A 16,842-nucleotide genomic window follows, 5' to 3' on the forward strand; every position below is an offset into this window, starting at 1 on the left:
GCTCCGCGTCCCGGCCCCCAGCGGACTCCCCACCGAGGCCGCCGGGCCACCAGCGCCCCCAGCCGGGCTCTCCCGCGGCCGCCCCGCCGTCCCCAGCTGCCCCCTGCGCGCCAGTCACCACGCCCAGATGCGCCGGCTCCGCACGGTGGTTCCATTCTCGAATCCCCACCCCGCCTCCTCCCGGCACAGCGCCGCCGTCCCCGCCGCCTCGGGCTTTGCGTCCTGATTCCTCGCTCCCCCGCCCCGGTGGTTCCCGTCCCGGTGTATTCGGGGCCTGGGATCCCGGACCCGGTCCAGCCGTGGCGCCCCCTGCTGATGCACTGACCCCTTCCCCTCTCCCGGGTGCCGTCTGCCCGGTCCCTGGAAATTGGCCCTTGGAAATCTGCAAGGGGATTTGGGGCTGGTCTGTCCTGTCCTAGGACGGGGTCTCCTGAGGTCCCCCCATCAGACTGACCTTTCTCCGCCCGTGTTCACGCACTGCTCGGTCCCCCGGGGACCCTCCACCCTTGATCGTCATCTGGGTGCTCCCTGCCCGCACTGGCCACCTTCACCCCGTTCCCCGTACCTTTCAGGGAAGGTCCCTCCACAGGGCGATGCTCCGGGCCACGTCCGCCAGCTGGTACAAGCCAGCGAGGGTTCGAGGGGGCTCCGGGTCCCCGTCTGATAAGCCCGGGCTCCGAAAGCTCAGCTCCCCGTCTTCGTCCCCCGGATCCGAGGCACTAGCCCGACCTCGGAAGACCGTCTGACTGCCCCAGAATCGGCTTGGTCTCCCTGGCTTGCTCCGGGGGGGCTGGCTTAGCACTCCAGGGCTGCCGCGTGGTGTCCACGTCTGGAATCCCAGCGGTTTGGGAGGCTAAGGTCGGAGGGCCACTTGGGGCCAGGAGTTCGAGACCAGCCTGGGCAGCATGGCGAGAAACATCTCTACCAAAATAAAAACCAAAAATAAAACCCCACCACCACCCCAGGGCTGTAGGAGCCCCAAACCCCTCTTGCTCCACCTGCCCCAGTCCGAGTGTGCCCCCTACTGTCTAGAATCCGCCCGGGCCACCTGGCGAGGGCAACCGCCCCCAGACGAGGCTTGGAGCTGTCAGCCTGCTGGGGAGTGGCTCCAGCTGGTAACCTCCCCGGTTCCTCACCCTGTGGAACCCTTCCCACTCACAAGCTTTCAACTGCCATCTGAAAAATCTCTTCCTTCACCCTTCCCTCCTCTTTGAGCAGCCTGAGGGCACTGCAGGGTCAAACATACCTCAAATATCCCCCAGAACTGTCCTCCACATTTTCTCAGATAACCATACTACTGTCTACTGAAGTTAGATACCAAGAACCCTCTCTTTTTTCTTTTTTTTTGAGACAGGATCTCAGGCACCCAGACTGCTGGAGTGTGGTGGCATGATCATAGCTCACTGCAGCCTCGATCTCCTGGGCTTAGGTGATCCTTCTGCCTCAGCCTCCCAAGTAGCTGGGACCACAGGTGCATGCTACCACACTTGGCTAATTTTTGTATTTTTTGTAGAGATAGGGTCTTGCCCTGTTGCCCAGGCTGGTCTCAAAGTCTTGGGCTCAAGTGATCGTCCCACCTCAGCCTCCCAAAGTGCAGGGATTACAGGCATGACTCACAGTGCCCTGCTGAGAACCATCCTTTCATCAGACATTTGTTAGGCAGTCGCTGTGATTCTGCCTCTCCCTCACTCCATCCCCATCAAGCTGATACAGCTGTATCTCCTACATATTTACCTAATCGGTCCATCTGAGCCCTTAGGCCCGTAACTACTGTTGAGCCACCTTCAAATTTCAACTCCTCAAATCCAGCCCCCATCTCATCCCAGGGTACTAAGGGAAATGTAAATGTGACCTCCGCCAAAATCCTTCAGAAACTTATTTGTAAAACAGGATAAAGTTCCAGTTCCTGGCTGGGCACGGTGGCTCACGCCTGTAATACCAGCACTTTGGGAGGCTGAGGCGGGCAGATCACTTGAGGTCAGGAGTTAAAGACCAGCCTGGCCAACATGGTGAAACCCTGTCTCTACTAAAAATACAAAAATGACTGGGCGCGGTGGCTCATGCCTGTAATCCCAGCACTTTGGGAGGCTGAGGCGGGCGGATCACAAGGTCAGGAGTTTGATACCAGCCTGGCCAAGATGGTGAAACCCTGTCTCTACTAAAGATACAAAAAATTAGCCGGGCGTGGTGGCGCACACCTGTAATCCCAGCTACTCTGGAGGCTGAGGCAGGAGAATCACTTGAACCCGAGAGGTGGAGGTTGACAGTGAGCCGAGATTGTGCCACTGCACTCCAGCCTGGGGAACAAGAGCGAAACTTCATCTGAAAAAACAAAAGATCTGGGTGATGTGGCACGCGCCTGTAATCCCAGCTACCGGGGAGGCTGAGGCAGGAGAATTGCTTGAGCCGGGGAGGTAGGGGTTGCAGTGAGCAGAGATTGCACCACTGTACTCCAGCCAGGGCAACAAAGCAAGACTCCGATTCAAAAAAATAAAATTAAAAAGCTCCAGTTCCCCAATTTGACCCACACAGGCTCCTCCCTCTCCCTCCCTCTGGAGGACATCTGACCTGCCTGGGCCCCAATGCTCCAGTCACATGGAATCGCCTGTGGTTTCTGCACCTGCTGTTCTCTCTCCTCTAGCTCTCGACATAGCCTCATTTTGGACAGCACCTCCTCTGGGAAGCCTTCCCTAACCACTCCCCATTAATACTGCTCACTTTATTTGTCCACTGCTGGCATTGTTTTTTTTTTTGAGACGGAGTCTCGCTCTGTCGCCCAGGCTGGAGTGCAGTGGCGCGATCTCGGCTCACTGCAAGCTCCGCCTCCCGGGTTCATGCCATTCTCCTGCCTCAGTCTCCCAAGTAGCTGGGACTACAGGCGCCCGCCACCACGCCCAGCTAATTTTTTGTATTTTTAGTAGAGACGGGGTTTCACCGTGGTCTCGATCTCCTGACCTCGTGATCCACCCGCCTCGGCCTCCCAAAGTGCTGAGATTACAGGCGTGAGCCACCGCACCCGGCCGCTGGCATTGTTTTATAATTAGCTATTCATCTGTTTGTCTTCCTCTCTAATTGACTATGAACTCTTTGGGGGCAGGACGGTGTCTTATTCAACTTTGTATAACTAGCCCTTGATAGAGAAGCAAGCACAAAGCAGTTGCACAATATGAGTTTGTGGAATGAAAACATGAACTCATGAAAAGTGGCAAAAGTCCAGGCGCGGTGGCTCACACCTGGAATCCCAGCACTTTGGGAGGCTGAGGTGGGTGGATCACCTGAGGTCAGGAGTTCGAGACCAGCCTGGCCAACATGGCAAAACCCCATTGCTACAAAAAGTACAAAAATTAGCTGGGCATGGTGGTGGGCGCCTATAATCCCAGCTACTCAGGAGGCTGAGGCACAAGAATGGCTTGAACCTGGGAGGCAGAGGTTGCAGTGAGCCAAGACAGAAAAGAAACTCAACCTTAGAATACTCAGAAATTTAAATTGTAATGAGATACAATTGTTGATGGCTAAACACACACAAAAAAATTATATATACTTTTTAGAAGCTTTAGTGGCTGGGCACAGTGGCTCACACCTGTAATCTCGGCACTTTGGGAGGCCAAGGCGGGAAGATCCTCTGAGGTCAGGAGTTCGAGAGCAACCTGACCAACCTGGCAAAACCCCATCTCTAATAAAAATGCAAAAAAATTAGCTGGACGTGGTGGCACGTGCCTGGAGTCCTGGCTACTCAAGAGGCTGAGGCAGGATAATTGCTTGAACCCAGGAGGCAGAGGTTGCAGAGCCGAGATTGTGCCACTGCACTCCAGCCTGGGCGACAGAAAGAGACTCCGTCTCAAAAAATAAAAAAATAAAGAAGCTTTAGCATATGTTACTTTATTTTTACCAAGGTAAAATAATGAGATACCATTTTTTAACTGATCAGATTGAGTGTGGGGAAATGGATTCCCCCATAATTTGTGAGAATACAAATCCACGCAACATTTTTGGAGACAATTTGGAGTAAGTACAGAAGTGTCTAACTTCCTTACCCTACAACTCAACAACCCTGCTTCTAGGAATCTATTCTATAGAAAAACTTGCACAAATGTAAAAATAAATATGGGGCCTGGCGCGGTGGTTCACGCCTATAATCCCAGCACTTTGGGAGGCCAAGGTGGGCAGATCACCCGAGGTCGGGAGTTCGAGACCAGCCTGACCAACATGGAGAAACCCCCGTCTCTACTAAAACTATAAAATTAGCCGGGCGTGGTGGCGGGTGCCTGTAATCCCAGCTACTCAGGAGGCTGAGGCAGGAGAATCGCTTGAACCTAGGAGGCAGAGGTTGCAGTGAGCTGAGATCGTGCCACTGTACTCCAGCCTGGGCAACAAGAGCGAAACTCCGTCTCAAAAAAAAAAATAAATAAATAAATATGGACAAAGTTGTACACTATGTCATTGCTTGTTGTATCAAAACAGATCAGAACAACGCAACCTTCCATTGGTGGGGGAATGATTTAAATAATTGTGCTAGATGGAATCTCATGTAGTCATTTTTTAAATAAAGAGAGTTAGCTTTATATTTATGGACATTGAACTATATCCAGGATATGTCGTTAAGTGAAAAAGCAAGTTGAGGCTGGCCGCGGTGGCTCATGCTTGTAATCCCAGCACTTCAGGAGACCAAGGCGGGTCAGGAGTTCGAGAACAGCCTGGCCAACATGGTGAAACCCCACCTCTACTAAAAATACAAAAATTAGCCGGGCGTGGTGGTGGGCGCCTGCAGTCCCAGCTACTCGGGAGGCTGAGGCAGGAGAATCGCTTGAACCTGGGAGGCAGAGGTTGCAATGAGCCGAGATTGCACCACTGCACTCCAGCCTGGGCCACAGAGCAATACTTTGTCTCAAAAACAAACAAAAAAAAGAAGATGAGGAATGGTATGCTTAGTATGCTAAAATTTTGTTTTTGTTTAAAATATTTGTTGACATGTACACAGAAAAACATCTGAAAGAAAGCACCTCAACTGTTGATGAGATTCTCTGAGCACTGAGATAGAAGGGGGAGGGGGGGCTGCCCCTGGCCAGGCGTGGTGGCTCACGCCTATAATCCCAACACTCTGGGAGGCCGAGGCGGTGGGGCCCTTGAGGTTGGGAGTTCCAGACCAGCCTGGCCAACATGGTGAAACCCTGTCTCCACCAAAAAACACATAAATTAGCCGGGCGTGGTGGCAGGCACTTGTAATCCCAGCCACTCAGGAGGCTGAGGCAGGAGAATCCCTTGAACCCGGGAGACAGAGGTTGCAGTGAGCCGAGATCATGCCACTGCATTCCAGCCTGGGTGACAGACTGAGACTCCATCTTAAAAAATAGGCCGGGCGTGGTTGCTCACCGCTGTAATACCAGCACTTTGGGAGGCCGAGGCGGGCGGATCACGAGGTCAGGAGATCGAGACCATCCTGGCCAACACAGTGAAGCCTTGTCTCTACTAAAATACAAAAAATTATCCAGGCGTGGTTGCAGGTGCCTGTAGTCCCAGCTACTCGGGAGGCTGACGCAGGAGAATGGCCTGAACCTGGGAGGCGGAGCTTGCAGTGAGCCAAGATCGCACCACTGCACTCCAGCCTGGGTGACAGAGGGAGACTCCGTCTCAAAATAAATAAATAAATAAATAAATAAAATAAACCTAGGGGGGAGGGTTGCCCCTTTGCTTTTCTGACTAGGTAATATGTGAGCAAAGAATTCAAACAAGACCAAAAAGCTGCCAGGGAAAAGTAGATTCTGTCTCTCTCTTGACCCACAGACGCCTCTGGGGAGAAGGGAAATCTCTGTTTTACTTTATACATGTCTATAATGTTAGTACTTTTTATTTTTTTAACAAAGATCGTTGCTTTTTATTATACTTTATCAAATTCAATCCAGTAACAAAAGTAAAAAAGAATGTTCACTGTAGAAAATTTGCGAACTATACAAAAGTTCCAGAAGAAAATAAATATCACCTACAATCTCATCTTCCAGAGGAAAATACCATTTAGTGCCTTTCCCTTGAATCTGTTTTTATGCACATACATCCTTTTTAAAAAGTTCACAGGCCGGGCGCGGTAGCTCACGCCTGTCATCCCAGCACTTTGGGAGGCTGAGGCAGGTGGATCACGAGGTCAGGAGATCGAGACCATCCTGGCTAACATGGTGAAACCCCGTCTCTATTAAAAATACAAAAAAAATTAGCCGAGCGTGGTGGTGGGCACCTGTAGTCCCAGCTACTCGGGAGGCTGAGGCAGGAGAAGGGCGTGAACCCAGGAGGCGGAGCTTGCAGTGAGCCAAGATTGTGCCACTGCACTCCAGCCCGGGTGACAGAGCAAGACTCTGTCTCAAAAAAAAAAAAAAAATTTGTCTAGCCAATCTTTTATCAGCAAACATGTAGGTTGTTTGCCATTTCAGAAAAATGTTTTGCACATGAAAGAAAGAATAGCCCTTCTGAGGCACACAGGGTCCAGGACAGCAGAGAAGTCCCTGCAGGCAACCCTTCCTGACCCCATCCTGCAGGGTCTCTGCCCAGGCCTTCCTGGCCCCCTCCGGGAGCAACGCCAGGGGCCTGGGCCAACTGGCCTGGAAGCCTTGCCTTTTCCCTGTGGAGGCGCAGAGGCCCTGGTTTGTCTGTCCTGGCCCTGGGATCATTTTCCAGCACACAGCACAGTCTAGTCCATGGGCAGTTTCGGTCCCATCCAGTCTCCCCACTCCCCAAATTCAAGGTCCTCAGGGTTCTGGTGGCCTGGAGATGCGTACAACGTTCTCATACTCAGGTTCCTCCTGCCTTTCCTCTTTAGCTTGCTTCTGGGGATCCCGTTTTGGGGAGCCACCCCCAGAGACTGGCTTCTGGACTCTCCCTGAACTCTCCATGCCAGCCCCCAGCCCCTGGGCCGCTTCCTCTGGTCTGACTGCCACAGGCCCTGTGGCCCCAGGAAGCCCAGCTTTTGGGGCTGAGTTGGGGCTCTGGCTGACAGAGCCAGAGGCCAGGCCAGGGCTGCCCTTTTTCCGATTCAGGGCCTGGCGTGGAGGCTTAGGGATGGCTCTCTTGACCTTGGGTTCTGCCTGGCCTTTCTGAAAGCTACCAAAATGGCGGAAGACAGAGCGGACAGGGCCTTCGGGTCCCTGGGGCGTCCCCGCCAGCATGTAGATGGTGGTCACGGGGCCTGAGCTCTCCTGGACACTGCCCTCAATGGCTTCCACGTGCTCAGCCACTGTCCGGCCACCAAGTGGGGGCCGCCGGTGGCCAGTGGCTGAATCCCCGGGACTGGCAGCTGCAGGAAAGGACTCGTGTGCTTCTGCTTCCTCTGGGCCTGTGGACTCTTCGGCTTCCCGGCCCTCAGGACCCGATTGTGCCCCCCGGGAGAGCCTCTTGGGCTTTCGGAGCGGGCTGGAGAGCTCCCCTGAGCTTCGGCGACTCTGTGGCGCAAACTTTGTACCTTCAGCAAAGGAGACCGATGGCCGCTTGGCCCGAGCTAGGCTGGAGGTGCGTGGGATGGCGAATGGCGTGGAGGCGTCCTCAGGGGGCGGGAAAGCACCTCCAGCCAGGCTGGCCTCTGACGACTCTGCCTGGGCCACAGGGACCATCCCTGGCAGAGGAGACAGAAGAGCTTGGCTGGAGCTGAACTGGCCACCCCAGTGCATCCTACCCACAGCTCAGCATCTTCCAGGAGGCCTCAAAAATAGGGCAAGGAAGAGGGCAAGGATGAGGAGAGTGGCAGAAGGACCAATTCACGTAGACGCTGTTACTTCTACCCTCTTTTTTTTTTTTTTTGAGACGGAGTCTCGCTCTGTCGCCCAGGCTGGAGTGCAGTGGCGCAATCTCGGCTCACTGCAAGCTCCGCCTCCCAGGTTCCCGCCATTCTCCTGCCTCAGCCTCTCTGAGTAGCTGGGACTACAGGTGCCCGCCACCACGCCCGGCTAATTTTTTTGTATTTTTAGTAGAGACAGGGTTTCACCGTGGTCTCGATCTCCTGACCTCGTGATCCGCCCGCCTCGGCCTCCCAAAGTGCTGGGATTACAAGCGTGAGCCACCGCGCCCGGCCTTTTTTTTTAATTTTTGTAGAGATGGGGTCTCACTATGTTGGCCAGGCTGGTATCAAACCCCTGGCCTCAAGCAATCCTCCCGCGTCAGCCTCCCAAAGTGCTGGCATCACAGGTGTGAGTCACCACACCTGGTCTCTATACTCTTTCCTCACCACGTCTCCCTACTTTGAAATACTGTCACACTCTAACCAAGCTAAAACTCTTTTGATGGTACACAGCCACATCCCTCTCACCTCTGGGCCTTTGTGTATGCTGTTCCATCTTCCTGAAACATCATTCCCTCCTCTCCCTGACTTTCACTTGGCTAACTCCTACTGATTCTGCTAGACTCAACTGGGATACCACACACATCTTCCCTGACCCCAGTCACCGCAGCATGGCTAGCGAATGAGCCCCTACTTGTATGTCCCCCATGGAAACACATATCACTGTGTCCTGTCATTGTCTGATGACTGCTCATCTGACTCTAAGCTCGGTGAGGATAGGAATCTTCTTGTTATCTCTTGCATGCCCGGAGCCAAGAACAGTGACTAACACAGAATGGGCCCTTAGTAACTGTTTGCTGGCCGGGCACGGTGGCTCACGCCTATAATCCCAGCACTCTGGGAGGCCGAAGCAGGCAGATCCAGAGGTCAGGAGATCAAGACCATCTTGGCTAACATGGTGAAACCTGGTCTCTACTAAAATACAAAAATTAGCCGGGTATGGTGGCGGGCGCCTGTAATCCCAGCTATTTGGGAGGCCGAGGCAGGGGAATCGCTTGAACCCGGGAGGCGGAGGTTGCAGTGAGCTGAGATCACACCACTGCACTCCAGCCTGGCGACACAGCAAGACCCAGTCTCAAAAAATAAATAAATAAATAAATAAATAAATAACTGTTTGCTGGAGGACTAAAGAGGGGGTCGTGGTGGGCAGGGCTGCTCAGGGGCTATGTGGGCTGTTGGGGGGCTACCTTCTTGGGGTGCCACACAGTAGGCAGGACCCTCGTCTGCCTCTCCAGACTCAGGATCGGATGAGAAGGAGTCATCGGAGGCCCATCCGGCAGAGGGCGGCTCGATGAAGCTGTGGTTGAAGGGGACCTCCGGGTCGTGATGTGAGACTGCAGAGACTCCAGATCAGGCGCCTGCAGGACCTGATGCAAAGCCTTGTCCAATCCCAGCCCCCACCCCCAGTGCCCACTGACCTGTCACCCAGGGTAACTTGTGGGAGCTGAGGGAACCACAGGGCAGCGTGGAGCCCAAGCTGGTCAATGTCCCCCAGACCTGCAGCTTCATCCTGGACACGGTAGCTCCATCTCTCGCTGGCCTGAGGGAGGAGGGTAGGGACAGTGGTCAGTACATAAGACCCACAGTGACCTGGGTCACCTTGGCAGGGTGTGACAGGGTGACTACCTCTACTTCAGTGGCACTCTACTGACTGCAGAATAAAATCTAAATGATTGAGCCGAAGATTCAGGCCTGCCACAGAACAAAGTGTGGCTCTAGAGTCAGACAGCCCTGAGTAACAACTCTGGTTCAGACGTCACCTCCCTAGGCCTCAGTTTCCGCATCTGTAAAACAGATCCTATCTGTCTGTCTGTCTGTCTGTCTATCTATCTATCTATCCATCTATCATCTATCTGAGCTTTTTGCAGGACCTGGCAGGTGTTTGTTATTATCATCCTAGCTGAGCCCCAGCTCACCTGTCTCTCTCTCATTCTCTCTCTCTCTGTGTCTTTATTTTTTGAGACAGAGTCTCGCTCTTATTGCCCAGGCTGGAGTGCAATGCTGCAATCTTGGCTCACTGCAACCTCTGCCTCCTGGATTCAAGCGATTCTCCTGCCTCAGCCTCCTGAGTAGCTGAGATTACAGGCGCCCACCACCGCGCCCAGCTAATTTTGTATTTTTAGTGGAGATGGGGTTTCACAATGTTGGCCAGGCTGGTCTTGAACTCTTGACCTCAGGTGATCCGCTCGCCTCGGCCTCCCAAAGTGCTGGGATTACAGGCGTGAGCCACTGCGCCCGGCCCACCTGTCTCAAATGACACCCCCTCCAGGAAGCCTTCCCTTGTTCCCACTCTGCTCTACCCCCACATGTGGAGGAGACTGCTCCGCTCTTCACCCTTCCTCCAACAGCACTTGCACCCGTCTTCGTGTCCCTGCAAGGGGCTTCTTGCCACCCTGGGCCAAGCACAGAGGAGGACGTGCTGTTGGACTAGGGCAGGAACTAGTCAGAGAGCACCAGACGAAGAGTCCAAAAAGGTGCAGAGGGGCTTCCTGTGTGTCAATAACCAACTAGATCACCTTGGGCCTCAATGTCCTCTGGGAATTGAGGACCATAATCCTTCCGGCCCCACACTCCCTGTTCCAAACCTCCACGCTGTTTTGAGTCTCAAAGGAGCCTGGAATGTGAAGAGGTTTCATAAAGGAACAAAGCTCTGCACAAGCCCCGCTGCGCGGGCCCCACCAGCCCAACCCTTCCTCCCCTCTCCGTCTCTCAGGCAGCTACATTCTCTGCTAAACCGCTGCACAGACATTGATGTCACTTTCCTTTGTGGGCCATCTGAGGCCTGTTCTCTTTCCCTCCTGGCCCAGAGCCGGGCTGCTCCTTCCGTGGTCCCAGCCCTCCTCCTCTGGTCCCCGCCGGTGTCAGCTCTCTGCCTCCCGCTGCAGGCTCCAGTTCACCAGCCTGGTGCCCATGCAACTCAGAAACTTCCTCATCGAAGGCTTCCGAGGAGGGCAGGCAGCTGACCCGGTGTCTCCAGTGTCTCTAGGCCATGGCCACTGCCAATTACCTCCATCACCTCTGACCCACGTGGGCGACAAGGCCAGCCCTCCTCACCCCCAACACCTCTGACCTATGTAGGTGACAAGGCCAGCCCTCCTCACCCCCATCACCTCTGACCCATGTGGGTGACAAGGTCAGCCCTCCCCACCCCACAAGGAAACCAGATGCCCTCCTGCTCCCAGCCTGTGGCCTGAGCTGTGTGGGGAAGGGATGGGCTGGCGTTCACCTGTCCTTGAGGTCTGACCGGGTGGCCCAGCAGCAGCAGGCACAGCAGATGAGGCCCAGGAAGAGCAGCAGCAGAGGCACAAGGCTGCCCGCGATGAGGGCGGCGTCCCGACGGTGAGAGCCTGGGGGAGCCAGAGACGGGGGACACTCAGGCCTTCCTGTCTCCTACACATCCTGTCTTTGCTCTGAGTTGCCTGCTACCCAGAAGCTTCTTCCTGGGGGTCTCTCCCTGCCTCCGGGCAGCCCCTCTGCTGGCGTGTCCCCTCCACAGGTTCTGTGGCCCATTTCACAGGTTCTTGCCCCTGAGCCCATGTCAGTGTCCCGCCACCCCGCTGCCCATTTCATGGCTCTAGCCTGGTTTCGCAGGGGCAGGGGCTCTGTCACATCTTCAGGGGACCCCAGAGCATCCACACAGAGCTCAGGTATAAAGAATGTCTCTGGGCCGGGCACAGTGGCTCATGCCTGTAATCCCAGCACTTTGGGAGGCCGAGGTGGGCGGATCACCTGAGGTCAGGAGTTCGAGACCAGCCTGGCCAACATGGTGAAACCCTGTCTCTACTAGAAATACAAAAATTAGCCAGGCATGGAGGCGTGCGCCTGTAATCCCAGCTACTCAAGAGGCTGAGATGGGAGAATGGCTTGAACCTGGGAGGCGGAGGTTGCAGTGAGCTGAGATCATGCCACTGCACTCTGGCCTGGGTGACAGGGCAAGACCTCGTCTTAAGGAAAAAAAAAAAAAAAAAGAATGTCTCTGAAGTGCGCCCAGACTCCCTGGTGAGGAAGTTGCCCTGGAGCTCATGTGAAGGGCCCACCTTTCCCTGGCTACTGCACCCTGCAGCCTTCTTCCACCTTACCTGGCTGGCAGGACCCAGAGACAGGGTGGCAGAGTCCCTCTGGGCATTCACAAGGAACTGAGCAGTTGTTTCCATGGAAGCCGGCTGGGCAGGAGGCGTTGCAGCTATGGAGTAACATGGAGAGGCAGGCTGAGGGCTGGGTGAAGTTGGGGAGGCAGGCAGGAGACGGGCAGGGAGATTTCTGGGCACTGTCCAGGGAAGTTCAGGAAATGCTGCACACAGGCCTGACCTAGGCCCCTGGCACTCTCCTGCCCCCGGGGACCCCCGTCCTCACCTGGGCCCCCAGTAGCCGGCACTGCAGACACATTCCCCTGTCACAGCATCACAGGCCCCCTGAACACAGGTGGGGCAGGTAGAGCCACAGTCTTCCCCAAAGGTGCCAGTGGGGCAGGGGTCTTCACACCTGGGGTGAGGCAAGACTCGGGGAAGGGGAGAGCAAGGCAGGCCTGGCCCCCACCGTGGGGCCCCACCCCTCCGCCCCAGGCTCCTGGACTCAAGGACCCAACTGGCCACTCCTCAGCAGTGAAGCTCAGGTGCAAATAGGGCCTTGAACTTGGGGCCGAATCCAGCAGGTGACAGACAAGTCCCCAGAGGGGGAGGAGGGCAGGAAGCCTCAGAGGGGAGGGAGCTGGGGTCCTGCCCAGGCCCCCCAGAACCCATTGCTGTCCCCTAGTCTTCAACAGGAGGGAGGCCCCTGGGGCCGCATGAACCTGTGTATCGGGGAGGGGTGGTGCTCTCAGACACAGCCGCTGAGCTGAGGGTCCTGGGGGGAGGTGTACCTCACCCTGAACAGAATGGTGCCCTCACCTGGGCCCCAGCCAGCCAGGGTCACAGCGCTGACAGTGGCCAGTATCTGGCTCACAGGCCTCCCCATGTTGGCAGTGAAGGCACTGCTGTTCGCAGCTCTCGCCAAAGGTGCCAGGCAGGCAGGGCTGCTGGCACTGGGTCCCATTCCAGCCCGGCTCGCAGGACTCACAGCTGCCCGTGTCTGGGGAGCATGGCTCATTGTGTTTGCAGTGGCCACAGCTGGGAAGAGAAGGGCTTCGTGGGAGCAGTGGGGGTGGATGGATGGAGCACCCACTCCTCCAATCCCTGTACTCCACGCAGGCCTTCGGGGGCCCTGGAGAGTGTTTGGGTCCCACCTGGGTCACTCAGGCAGGTTTGCACCTCAGTTTCCCCACGTTGTACAATGAAGACAAATGAGAGCTCTTACAGGACCCCACCCCTTTCCTTCGAAGCATCTGCTCTGTGACCATCTTTCCCTGGGTCCCAGGGTCATCAGCAGCCAGCAGCCCAGCCAAGGCAGGCAAGTCACCACCAAGCTCTGAGTCCCGTTTGCCAGGTCTGCCAGGTCTTCCCTCCTGCTCTTTTCACTTTTCCTTCTTCCACACTGAGCCGCCCCCAGGTCTGGCGTGAATGGGACTCAGTAGTGTCTTCTGCCCCATCATACAAAATACAAAAAATGTAAAGTGTTTTCACCCAGGGGTCCTCAAACCCTGGGCCATGGACTGGTACTAGTCTGTGGCATGTTAGGAACTGGGTGGCAGCATAGAGATGAGCAGCGGGGGAGCCTGACTGCCTGAGCTCTACTGCCAGCCAGATCAGCGGCGGCCTTAGATTCTCACAGGAGCGCCAGTCCTATTGTGAACTGCGCACGGGAGGGTCCAGGTTCCACGCTCTTTATGAGGCTCTAATGCCTGATGATCTGTCACTGTCTCCCACCACCCCTAGATGGCACCATTGAGCTGCGGGAGAACAAGCTCAGGGCTCCCACTGATTCTGTATTATGGTGAGTCATATAATTATTTCATTATAGATTACAGTGTAATAACAGAAAAATTGTCTGCCACGAAACCAGTCCCTGGTGCCAAAAGGTTGGAGACCACTGTTGTTACCAATATAATTTCACATGTGCCATATCTTAATTTCCCATTGATGCCTAACAGTTACCTGAAGGTTCTCCCTCAGATGCTTCACTAGCTGGGATCATATACTTGGGTTAGATCCATTAGTGGGGAGAAGAAGGGCAGTTTATAAAAGCCATTTAGCTGGTCCTGACCAGCATTTTTATTTTTTATTTTATTTTATTATTATTTTCTTTGAGACGGAGTCTCGCTGTGTTGCCCAGGCTGGATGGAGTGCAATGGCGCCATCTTGGCTCACTGCAACCTCCGCCTCCCGGGTTCAAGTGATTCTCCTGCCTCAGCCTCCCAAGTAGTTGGGATTACAGGCGCCCACCACCACGCCCGGCTAATTTTTGTATTTTTAGTAGAGACGGGGTTTCACCATGTTGGTCAGGCTCGTCTTGAACTCCTGACCTCAGGTGATCCGCCCGCCTCAGCCTCCCAAAGTGCTGGGATGACAGGCGTGAGCCACCGCGCCCAGCCAGGGATGAAATTTCTTATTGTGAGTGCAGCCGGTCAAAGTTTGAAAGCCACTGAGCCCTAAAGAGACCTTGCCCAGGACCCTTGGCCACTCTATCCACTTATTATCTACATATGGCTTGCTAGCAGTGCTAGTATTTTTTGCACAGCAGTAATCGATGAAACGAGCAGGTGGGGCTGGACCTGGGGCAACAAAGGGTTTTTAAAGTTTTTGTTTTGTTTTGTTTTGTTTGAGACGGAGTCTCGCTCTGTGGCCCAAGCTGGAGTGCAGTGGTGCGACCTCGGCTCACTGCAACCTCCGCCTCCAGGGCTCAAGCGATTCTCCTGCCTCAGCCTCCTGAGTACCTGGGACTACAGGAGCGGCCCGGCTAATTTTTGTGTTTTTAGTAAAGACGAGGTTTCACCATGTTGGCCAGGATGGTCTCGAACCCCTGACCTCAGGTGATGCACCCGCCTCAGCCTCCCAAAGTGCTGGGATTACAGGTGTGAGCCACCCCACCTAGCCGTCTTTTCCCCTTTCTCGTCCCTCTGCTTTGTATGTTTTTTGAGAGGAGCACGGCGAAGCCCTGACCCCTCCTCCCGGCGCCCCGCCCCGGCCACCTGTCTCCGCTCCACCCTGCCCGCTCACCTGTCTGACCTCAGGTGATCCGCCCGCCTCAGCCTCCCAAAGTGCTGGGATGACAGGCGTGAGCCACCGCGCCGAGCCAGGGATGAAATTTCTTATTGTGAGTGCAGCCCGCTGCCTGTGTCCCAGCCCCGCTAACCTGTGTCCACCTCAGCCCCCTCCCGCGACCGCCCATCTGTGCCCGCCCCGCCCCCACCCTGCCCGCTCACCAGTTTCCACCCCGCCCCCGCCCCGCCCCGCCCACCGGTGTCCGCCGCGCCCCGCCTGCTCACTTGTGTCCGCCCCCGCCCCGCCCGCTCACCTGTGTGCGCACTGCACCCCGTGGCTGCCTGCCGGGCAGGGCAGCTCGCAGCGCGCTCCGCGGAAGCCGGGCGGGCAGGTGCACTCGCCGGAGGCGGCACTGCAGCGGCCCCGCACACACTCGCACTGCTGCCGGCATTCGGGACCCCACCAGCCCGGCCGGCAGGCGCAGCGGCCCGAGTCCTGCTCGCACGGGGAGCCGTGGCAGGCGCAGCGGAAGCTGCAGCGGCGCCCCCACCAGCCCGGCTTGCACACGCAGGCGCCCGTGGCCTGCTCGCAGCGCGCCGCCGCGGGGTTGCACTGGCACGGGCGGCGGCACGTGGACGACCACCAGCCCGGTTCGCAGTGGCACACGCCGGTCGCGGGGTCGCAGCGCCCGTGGGGGCCGCAGGCGCACGGGAACTCGCAGCGGGCGCCCCAGCGGTCGGCCTGGCACTGGCAAGCGCCCGTGGCTGGCTCGCACTGGCCGTGCGGGTGGCAGGGGCAGCTCTCACGGCAGTCGGGGCCCCAGTACTGGCCCGGGCAGCCTGCGGGGGTGGGGACGGGAGGGGTCAGCGGGCTCAGGGCCGCGGGCAAACCCTTACCCTGCATCCCCTTCCGCAAGGAAAAGGGGCGCTGGGCCCACCCTCCAAGAGCCGGGGACAGACCCTCGGAACATCCGGCAGCCTGTCCTGGGCAACACTCACTTCCTGTCCGCTCTGACCTACAGAAAACCCTTAGCCATTAGTGGGAGGCTCAGCCTGCCACTTCACGTTCCAGAACACACTCAGAGATCCTGAGTGGGCGGGGGACTTGCCCAGAGTGTGGCACCGAGGTTGGTGGGCCTTCCTCCACGCTTGCTCCTCTCCGCCCAGATGGATCTCCGCTGGGCTGGAGGAGAGCTGGCTTCCTCCCGATCTCAGGCCTGGATACTGCCCGCCAGGGTGTCAGGAGAAGCCACCTTTCCCCTAGTGATTCCTTGATTCCTGGTGCCCACCCTCTGGCTCTCCTGCTTCCCAACCCCTTTCCCTTCCCTCTCTTTCTGCCAGAGAGGGCAGAGAGCCCGGCCAGGGGCCCCCTTCCATCTGTCGCCCATGTATAAGGCATATGTGGGAAAGACAAGTAATACACTCATTTTGCAATGAAGGGGAATCACAGGTTTTCTGAGAAGTGGAAGAGGAAGATGCTCAGGTAGGCAGCGCTTTGTGGACGTGGGTAAAAACCCGGTGACTCAGGCCATCTCTCGGGAGTGTGTGTCACTTCCTGTCTCTGGACTGCAATTCCTCAGTGAAGCTGGGAGGGATTCTGGCCCTGCTGTTCTGAGGCTGCATGGCTACCTGCCTTGCCTGCCCCCACACCACTGCCCCCCTACCCAGCTCTGCCCAGCAACTTCATCTGGCCCTTAAGACTCACGGGAGCTGCAGCGGGCCCCAAAGAATCCAGGCTTGCATCGACAGAGGCCCGGCTTCACACACACCTCGTCTTTCTGGCAGGCGTCCGGCCCCTCACAGATGGCTGAAAGACACCCCACCCAGGTTGGAAAGACGGGAGCAGAACCAGGGGACACCCCTGCCCTCTCACGGGCTCCAGGGGCCATGCCTCCTCAAGAGGTGCCCCTTCAGGCCTGGGGGACGTCACAGGAGAAACCCTGGCTCCTGG

At 56.4% G+C, this 16,842-nt stretch overlaps 1 protein-coding gene across 1 annotated transcript; it reads right to left on the reverse strand.

Annotated features, from left to right (window-relative positions):
- Positions 1-5,841: 5,841 nt before the first annotated feature.
- On the reverse strand, positions 5,842-16,780 carry LOC134735185 (scavenger receptor class F member 1-like). The gene is made up of 9 exons (XM_063628409.1): positions 16,597-16,780; positions 15,206-15,731; positions 12,703-12,921; positions 12,170-12,298; positions 11,896-11,999; positions 11,043-11,163; positions 9,235-9,356; positions 9,004-9,150; positions 5,842-7,594 (listed from the first exon to the last, which is right to left on the reverse strand). The coding sequence occupies exons 1-9, from the start codon at positions 16,778-16,780 to the stop codon at positions 6,735-6,737; spliced, it is 2,412 nt and encodes an 803-aa protein (XP_063484479.1). The 3' UTR covers positions 5,842-6,734.
- Positions 16,781-16,842: the final 62 nt, after the last annotated feature.

The sequence above is a fragment of the Symphalangus syndactylus genome, chromosome 20 (genome assembly GCF_028878055.3).
Source record: "Symphalangus syndactylus isolate Jambi chromosome 20, NHGRI_mSymSyn1-v2.1_pri, whole genome shotgun sequence".
Classification (NCBI taxonomy): domain Eukaryota; kingdom Metazoa; phylum Chordata; class Mammalia; order Primates; family Hylobatidae; genus Symphalangus; species Symphalangus syndactylus.